This window comes from Rutidosis leptorrhynchoides, chromosome 10 (assembly GCF_046630445.1).
Source record: "Rutidosis leptorrhynchoides isolate AG116_Rl617_1_P2 chromosome 10, CSIRO_AGI_Rlap_v1, whole genome shotgun sequence".
Taxonomy (NCBI): Eukaryota; Viridiplantae; Streptophyta; class Magnoliopsida; order Asterales; family Asteraceae; genus Rutidosis; species Rutidosis leptorrhynchoides.
The window spans coordinates 324,083,052-324,092,593 of record NC_092342.1 but is presented as its reverse complement, the minus strand read 5'-3'; the positions used below and the strand labels follow the sequence as shown (position 1 = coordinate 324,092,593).

The following is a 9,542-nucleotide window of genomic DNA, read 5'->3' as shown; positions in this document are numbered from 1 at the left end:
TCTTCTTAAGCCTCTCACTGTTTCAATAATTTTCAGTATCACAGCAATATCATGGCAACAAGCATCACTTCATCACCCTTCTTATCATTTCATCTTGCTCCAAAATGTCCAAATCCCATCAAGAATACATCAAAAAGGGTATTAATGCTTGCAAAAAAGGACTCCCATAACACACCTCCATCTCTCATTAGGGTCGGATCATCCATCAAGATAGAAAAGGTAACTTTTACTTTCCACTCATCTTCCAAGTATGAAATACAGTAGTAAAAAGAAAAAGCTTCATCAATTTTCAGGTTTTTGAAGATAAAAATAAAGGTATAATATGTTATTTGGATGATAAAGGAGAGATTACATGTGAAGGATTTGATGAAGGGCCTCGCCTTCATCAAGGTGTTTCAAGAATTTCTTGTTATCAAAGGCAAGTTTTTAAATAAAAATTCTATTTTTATACTAACTTATACTCCAATATAAAGTTCTAAATCAATTTAACTGATCTAACTCGTAAATTTGACAGGGTTAATCATGACATAATTGATCTGCTTAAAAGAAGCCTGCTTCAAGTTAGAGATGGTGGTAAATTCAACTAATCATGGCTGCCAAAACACAAATTTAACTCATCTATATACCACATATATATAAATATATGAAGATGATGAGAGACGATCTTAATTAAGGTATTAAATAATTGATTTGACACGAGGAAAACAGACACACACCTGTAAATTTTTGTACGCACACAGGAATTCATACACCATGGAAGGTTGTATATGTGTCTTTTTATATATTTGCTTGATGCAGTTGTGAATTTCTGCATAAATATATACTACTGATAATGAAATAAGCAGTTTCATCATCGTTTTCGCACCTTTAGCTTTCGTTTTCCATTCACACCGTTTCGTTTTCTATCACAACTACTATCATGGGTTCAAATAGAACCATATCAATAACACCTCATTATGTGGTCCAATTACATGTCTTTCTATGGCAAATAATAATGACCTTAGAAAATTGAAACAAACAGAAACAGGAACAATTATTGGAACCCAAAAATGAACAAATAAAAAAAATAAAGATATATATATATATATTATATGAATATGTAATGAATCTTGAAAATCAATGAACTTGCTAAAACTATAAACAGATGACAAGTTTGCAAGTGCATCATTGTCCAGCAATTTACATATATAGACACAGTAATGTACAAAACAATATTTGCAAGGATAATAAATAATAAAACAATTTAACGCCCCCTGAATCACCTAAAACAAACCTTCCAGATGAACATGCATGGCTTTGTAGCAATCGAATTCCACAGCTAAAAAATGAATCTTGAAATTTTCAAAACTAGAACTTTTTAAGGGGTGAAACCGTGAACAGATATAAATTTGAAATATACAAAGCAAAGGCCAAAGGCCCATTTACAACATCAATCAATCAGCAGCTGCATTTTCTTCACAAATATCCATTTGGGACTGGCTACGTATAATAGTAGGAGGAGACCATTGATCAGGGACCATTAAAAAATAGGTGGTCATAGCTTTCCTGAATCTTTTCTTGTACTGCTTTGGTGAAATTACGGTTGGAGATGCGTTCTTGGGCCCACCCAGAATACCTGAAGCCTTAACCCATGTTTCTAGATGTTTGTCCCATGTATACTGTCTCATGAAGTCAATAATCCCGAGTACAAGTTCGTGTTTTTCTTCATCTACCCCAACCAACAAAGAATAGTCCATTACATCAACCGACTGCAACCATAAATTCAACTTCTTCATTTTTACAACAAAAAATATCCAACAAAGTTTAATTTTAATATTAATATAAAAGAAACTTACAGCAAGAAAAGCAGTATCGTTCCAAACAGCTCTTTCCAACAATCGTTTGGCCTTATTGCCAACAAATATAGGAGAAGTTGGCATAGCTTCAATCAAATTTTGATCAAGCAAAACCTTGTTGCTACCGCTAGAATCGGCATTATAACGTGATCTTGACGACCCTTTAAGATCATAAAGCCGTGATAAATTCCTTCCAAATAGAAGATTCTCCATAATCAGCACGTCCATTTTCGTTTCCTTCCCACCTTTCATTTGCTTTGTGACCTTCACATATTACAATAAATACAGAATAATTATAATTAGACAAGATTTCACGAACGGTCCCTCTGGTTTGTATCAGAAATCACTCATGGTCCCTGTGCTTTTTTTCGTTACTGATGGTCCCTGTGGTTTACACCTTAATCATCGGTGGTCCGGCTAATGCTCGTTACCTTTTTCCGTTAAAAACTGTCATGTTCAAGGCACGCGAGGGCAATTGTACTCTCGCGTGGCTTGTACGTGCCAATTGTTAACGAAAAAAGTTAACGAGCATTAGGGGCAGGGACCACTGGTGATTAAGGTGCAAACCACATGTACCACCAATGACGAATAAAAAGCACATGGACCACATGAGTGATTTCTGATACAAATCACAGGGACCATCCGTGAAATGTTGTCTAATTATAATTATACTCATAACATGCTAACCAAGTATCAAAACGGGATACAAGAAACGTAAGTACCTGATAAATGCCCAAAATCTTTGCCAGGCATGTAGGACTACCAGTGCCAATAGATTCAGTTAAATACTTGAAGTAAGCAGGAGCAAATTTTATAAACGACTCCAGCTCTGTCTTTGTAACCTGTTTAATTATGAACCGATCATCCAACGTTTTCGCGAAAAATACATTGCTTTTACCACCCTGGGCCCCCCATTTCTTGCAACGGCTAAGAGACCTTATATAGTCCATTTCAGAAGGACAACATATCCTTCGTAATGCTTCAAATTGTTTCGCGTAATAACTAGTCACTACATATTTTACTTTACCAAGTGGACTATCGTCTGTAAACTCGACTCTACAATGCAAAGATTTCGTCTGCGATAAAGGATCTGGCATTAGGGAAGTACGAGATGCTGACATGGATAAAATACTATCGTCCCCAAAACTTCTAGAAGATTCCAATGACATATCAAAATTACTAAAACTTGATGTATCAAAAGAAGGTGAAGAAAAGATAGATGGCCCGCCTTCTTTTAGTCTATCCAACTCATCAGACACTTGAGAAATATAATCAGGTGAGAGTAAAGCGTGTGATATGATACTTGTCGGTTCATCATCGTACACGGGTATAACAGTGTCGTTAAATCCGACAGCTAGGAGCAATCGGGCCCCACCTTGGAGTTCTGATTCCCGGAAGGATGAGATGTAGACGGGATTATAGCCGTTGAATGTGTCGAATTTCTGAGATGTTGATGAGACGTTTCGGTTTAACGAGCGGTAAAAGTTGAGAAACGGCATACCTAACCAGCTCGTTGAGTCTTCCATTGTTTCGGAACCTTTAGTAGATAATACAGGAGATAAGAGTGATGATGTCTTAATATCATCCATACGATCTCCCTTTTCAAGTTTATCTGATTCATTCAGATCTAAATCAGATAATGTAGAACATTCTGTATGATTACCGGTCCATGCAGCATCAAGAGTGTCTGATAAACTTGCCATAACAGGAAACTGCCCTTCGGAAACGGCTCGACGCACACTTACGTCTGGTAGTAGTGAATCGGGCGGGTCGTTTTGTTCCACGGGGCTTGAACCTATATCCACTTCACTTTCTTTACAAATATCACCAACATCTGAAACATTACATGAATCAACAACTGACTTTAAGTCGACAAACGTTTCATTATGTTTAACCTCAAGTTCCGATTCCAGGTCTGATCGCGGGCTATTGCTCTCAACATTAGATGTATACACCAGTCGATGGTCCCACACATAAGATTGAAACAAAAGTTGCCTACGCAAGCGGTTGATTTCAAGTATATCAATTACAGGTTGCCCTTTTTTCACCTCGTGATTTAAAATCTTTTGCAATGACTCCTGCAATAGCAATAAAAAGTTAACAACTTTAACTAACTATGCTTATGCTCCTGTTGAGAAAGATAAAGCAGGTCCATTTAGGTCACACCTCAAACTCTGCCTTTTCCTTTCGTAACATTACTTCCAAATCTGCTACTTGTCGTCTAAATTGTGTCATTATCATACTACCATTTGCTGACCCTGCCACATGTTTCTTATCCGCCATCTGACTCAGCGCGTTAAGAATTTCTAAAAATAATGACTCCGAACGGCGAATAACCTATCAAAGCATATAACCATTATCGATAAAGAAATTAAAGCGTTAGAACGTCGTGTTACACTATACCCGGCAATTGAGACCCATACTCTCAAATTTGGGTCAATTGGGTCAAGCTTTTGGGTCAATCGGGTCTTGAAATAAAAGCCTCACAATGTAAACCCCATACCTTAAAAAACCTTCAAATGGGTTTCCCTCCAACCTATTGGGTTCTACACAATATAAAGAAAAGGTCTAAAGGGGTATCAATTCCTAAAGCTCACTAAATAGAGATAGGTCTGATGGGTCTTGTGAATGGGTCAAACGGGTCGTGCATAAGGATCATAATAAGTTCCATCCATCAAACATTTATGAAAGCATTCATGGTTATATCATATATTATGTATATTAACTAATATTTTCTTATATATGCAATAAATATATAAATAATAATAACAAAAATAATTTTTTGACCCATTTGACCCAACCTGACCCATTTGGACCTGTTTAAAAACCTGACCCGTTTGACCCATGACCCATTTCACCCCAAAACCGTTTTGATCCGTTACCCGAGACCCAACCTGACCCGTTTGCCAGGTATATGTTATACCGACGTTTGAGTACTCATATGATTCAATAGGTTTACCTCATTTACTTCATGCTGAATCCACTCCCAGTTCTCATATTTAAACTCTAGTTTATGGGGAGGAAGGTAAACAGAATGAACATCAATAGATGCATAACGGAAGCAGGCAACCATTTTCCCGAAACTGCATACGTAAAGATAACAATTTAATTACAGATTATACAAAAATAAGAAAACTTTTTTAAGAAAAACTTTAGTACCCGTAAAAACGAAGACAGTCCCGATGGAGAGAATGACCGCAGCTGGCAACCCTATTGGCAGCAGCATGGTTTGAGAAACTAAGTTCTAGAAACTTCCCAAAGGACAGACCCCATGCTGCATCTGACATCACTATTCTTCGAGTTGCAGGAGGGAAACCGCAAGTCCGGGGACATCTCAAACACCTGTGCCACATCCAAATCTTACCCTCTTTTTCTCCTGGTAAAAGAAATTCAGGCAACTTCTTTACAGATATAGTTAGGGTTCCTTGTCTATGAGTGTAACACTGTACATGTGCTTCCGATGGCATCTCGCATGATCGGCATCGATAACCCTGTCCAACAACAACAATTTAAGTGATTCTACGCACACACACAAACATACATACATACATATACATATATATACATACGCATACATAAGATTGTCTTACTTGGTCAAACAAATCATCACGAAGAAAGCGACCAAGTGGTTTATCACAGTTTCCATAATACTTTATGCGGAACAGGTGGGCCCGCTCACAAACAGTTCCCTTCCACACACACCGAGATGATAAGGAAACCAAAATGCTTTGGTGATCTGAAGGTGATGGTGGAAACTCTTCTTTTGAAGTAGAATCGTCCACTTTCACATTTTTTACATCCAACAACAGAGACGACCCATCTGAAACATCACGGTCCACACCATTTGTGGACTTAACCTCACCACCTTGTGCCAGTGGAGGCTCAAAACCGTTGGAACCGTTCGGTAACCTACGAGGCATGGGCTCGCCACCAGTACCTTCTGGAACTTTAAATTTTGAAGAAGCAGAAGAGAGCAAAAATGAACTAGGCTTTGGAGCATTTGGACCGAATTCCGGTTTTTGGCTGATGATAGAAGAGAACATTTCAGACATGGAGACACTGTGCGTTTCAGACCTCTCAATGAATGGTTGATGACCCTGAGATTTGTCAGTAGTGGGGGTAGTAAAACCAGGGATTGTTGAAATTGACCGGTCAATAGTTGATTTATCAGGAAGTGCGACAGTTAGTGCGGCGTTCAAAGGTAGTTCAGGCAGTGAAGCTCCTTCATCAGCAAGAAAAGAAGTTTCCAAAGCCAAATGATAAGCAGCAAAAACACCATATTGAACAACATGTTTTACTTTCTTCAGTTCATCACCATTTGCACCTCTAAGTAATATCTGAAAATGAGAATTATAAGCAATATACAACTCATATAACTACAGTAGTATTCTATGAATGATAATTACTTACAGTGCAACCAAATGGCTTTGGACACCCTTCAAAGTACATCAGTGTCTTAACAAGCTTCTTCCCACCCTGACCTGCAGATCCATGTTCTTCCTGAAACCTTTTAACATGAAACAAATCCGAGTATCCCAACTTTTGAGAAGAAAGATGATCGATTGAAGGAACTATTTGAGCGCCAGTGCATCGGGCTATTCGTTCAAGGAGTGGTCTTTTGATATTCAGAACAAGAGATATGTCCTTTGCAAGAAGATATTCTTGTGCATAACGTGAAACCGATTTCTCCACCAAAAGAACATCAGGTTGGTGTGCATCTATCTTGGCCACAGCCATCTTTAAATGATCCATTTCCTACACACAGACACAACCATGCATATAAAGCTGATACCTTTATAATTGTAGATGTTTCATAATGCATAAACACCGTGTTCAAGATGGTAGAAAAATGGTTACCTGCTGCAACAGAGTATCAAAACTTGACAAGTGGTTAGAAACACGTTGATACTCGAGAGCCCCTCCAAGTAGTAAGAAACGAGGCTTCTCTATTCTTGACGTCATCCGTCTATGAGCCACGTTTTTCTTACAAACAACTCCTTTCACCACGATACTGGGAAAAAAAACCTTTAAGAATTTAACGAATGTATAAAACTTAGAAAATACTTGTTGACCAAAATGCTGACCTGTCAGACCGAACCCCAGAAGCTAAACATTTAATCTTGACATATCCTCCTGGGTCCATCCCACCACCTTTGCTAGTGTCTGGTTTTAACAACGATGCAGCTTCCCACGACAGAGAGGTAATTATTTCTAACCAACTATCTTTATCATCTTCATCCTCATTATTAACAAGATTCTCGACCTGTAACAGCTGAGATACTAACGCCCTAAAATGTCCATCAACTACAGTCTTCATGGCTTTTTTATGCTCTTCGTTTGACTTCTCCCTATTACGACATTCCCCACTTCCAATGTGACTCGAAGAACCCCATTCTCCAGCTGAATTCCCACCATAATCATCGTCATCAAATAACAGAGCTTCCCTTTCATCTTCTTCATCTTCTGGTTCAGGTGGCAACCATAAGACCCCGTTATTCTCAAAATCCACAGGTTCTTGAACATCTTGTGCAGCATATATAGACGATGAAGCTTCAGAGTCATCCCTAACATCTTGTGTATCCTCTTTTTTCTCTTGTACAAAACATCTGCTAGCACTTTTTGCATCAGCAGCTTGACCATCCGAGTTATGAGATACATTGTCAATATCAATATCCAGTTGTAGTTCATCATAATAGCCATTTTCAATCTGTAAAAGATGCCTCCCGCCAGCAGCAGCTAGCTGATAAGCATAATCTTCGTCAAAATCATCACCCCTGGTATCAATAAGGCATACAAAGAATATAAGGATTATATAATTATATAACAATATAACTATACACTATAGAAGTTACAAAATTTGGTGGTCAGAAAACGAAATAGAAACCTGTTCATGAAACATCCCGAGTGTAGATCATTACTCCTTGCAGCTAGTTCATCGAGTAGTAGATCATTACTCCTTGCAGCTAGTTCATTTTGCTCATCTATATTTGTTTCCATTACCACAGATTGATGATGCACAGAAGTAAACGTAATGCTGCTACTGTCACCAGTACAACTAGATTTTGTACTAATGAGACTGACTACTGAAGGTGATGTACTAAGATTCATATTCAAATCCTGGATTCCATGATCAACAGAGGCAGCTAATCTGCCTTGTTGCCATTGTTTAAAGCAGTAATTACAAGCTCTGATCTTCTCCGAATCTTCCTTAATTATATCCTTATTACTAGATCTTGTAGGAATCCAATTATGAGTACACTTGGCACAAAAAACTCGCCCACAAAGTCGACAATGATGTCTTCTATTAAACAAAGTAAACTGAGAATCACACTCGTAGCATACCCTACAACTCTGATCGGGCATCCAAAAGTCCCTCGACACATTCTCTGGCTCTGAACGTCGAGGGATCCATGACCTTAAATTACCTAACAAATTACTTAACGATTTCTCCTGTGCATCCATGAGCTAACAATTTTCTTATCCCACTCATTATGTAATTTTCATTTGTTCACAACCACATCCAACTCAAAACACACCAATACCGATTCGTACAACTCAATATCATATCAAATAATACTATATCAAATATCAAATTACTAGACCGCTACTCGTAGTCTCGTACTCATCAATTCATCAACTAAATTCAACTATCTCAATCTATTCCTTACCAAATTTGTTCAGATTGCAATCTCTAGCAGGCAACAACTTATTGATTCAACTTGTATAATTAAAAGCCCTAGATATGATGCATAATGAACCCTAAAATACACACATCCTAGGTTGAGATACAAATATTACTCGAAAACGCAACCAGAATACGTTCCGAATTGATTGATTCCAATCCACGCTAATCAGAATCCTGCAATTATGTATAAACATATTAATTAATAATCATATATACATACATATGTATAATTGTGTATCGTGTATGTACAAATATAGATATTATATGCATCGAGAACGAACCTAGGTTGAATCAGCTATATAAATTGAATTTTAATTTAATAATAGAAGACCTAAATGATTATGATTATGATTATGATTAGGAAAGAGGACGTAAGAATTATTAATTGTTAATCATGATAATTTGTGATGCAAGGTGTGTGGTTGGTTGTTGTTACCATGAGTAACAACAATTAAAAAATTTCGATCAAATGAACTTAATACAAGAATGATGTACACGCGCCCACGCAGATCGGTGACACGAACTCATTCATTTCAAATAATTTAATTATAATTTATAAATTAGGGTTTACTGTTTTTGGGAAAGAAAACGAAATGTTTTTGGATTGAATTATTTATTATTTGCCGTTAATCTTCCACCGTAAACTGTTAAGGGGGTCATAGACGTTGACGTTAGTCCTATATTTTTTTGTAAGTTTATTCCATGTTTTATGTAGAACGAATACGTATATTCACATAATCACATGCTATGATTGCTATCAACAAATTCCATTATAGTTAATACATGATCATGATAGATCCGAATAGGGATGACAAATGAATATTCATCGGATATTATTGAAATTATATGTTTACAAACTAAACATATTTTCTTGTTTAAATCTTTTATTTATTTATGAGTTAAGAAATGTGAGAGGTCTTACAGTCATTATTCCAAAGTTGATTTTTGGGGCAGAAGGTTCAAAAAGAAAATTTATGTGCTTAAGCTGAAATGAAGATTTGAAGGACTTGGATGCAATTTAT

General features: G+C 37.1%; 2 protein-coding genes across 3 annotated transcripts; one reads left to right on the top strand and one right to left on the bottom strand.

The window, feature by feature from the left end:
• On the top strand, window positions 1-819 carry LOC139869976 (uncharacterized). Its single transcript, XM_071857829.1, has 3 exons — window positions 1-219; window positions 294-418; window positions 515-819. Exons 1-3 carry the CDS (start codon window positions 52-54, stop codon window positions 585-587), a joined length of 366 nt encoding a protein of 121 aa, XP_071713930.1. The 5' UTR covers window positions 1-51; the 3' UTR covers window positions 588-819.
• A 286-nt stretch (window positions 820-1,105) lies between these two features.
• Window positions 1,106-9,071, bottom strand: LOC139872602 (1-phosphatidylinositol-3-phosphate 5-kinase FAB1B-like). Of its 2 annotated transcripts, none has more exons than XM_071860516.1 (12): window positions 8,802-9,071; window positions 7,720-8,694; window positions 6,920-7,609; window positions 6,693-6,846; window positions 6,246-6,590; window positions 5,426-6,172; window positions 4,995-5,326; window positions 4,795-4,918; window positions 4,002-4,172; window positions 2,558-3,913; window positions 1,836-2,099; window positions 1,106-1,748 (listed from the first exon to the last, which is right to left on the bottom strand). In XM_071860516.1, the coding sequence occupies exons 2-12, from the start codon at window positions 8,295-8,297 to the stop codon at window positions 1,434-1,436; spliced, it is 5,076 nt and encodes a 1,691-aa protein (XP_071716617.1). In that variant the 5' UTR covers window positions 8,298-8,694; window positions 8,802-9,071; the 3' UTR covers window positions 1,106-1,433. The 2 variants fall into 2 exon arrangements, with proteins under 2 accessions (XP_071716617.1, XP_071716618.1); XM_071860517.1 differs by having other exon boundaries at window positions 8,957-8,972.
• Between the last annotated feature and the right edge of the window lie 471 nt (window positions 9,072-9,542).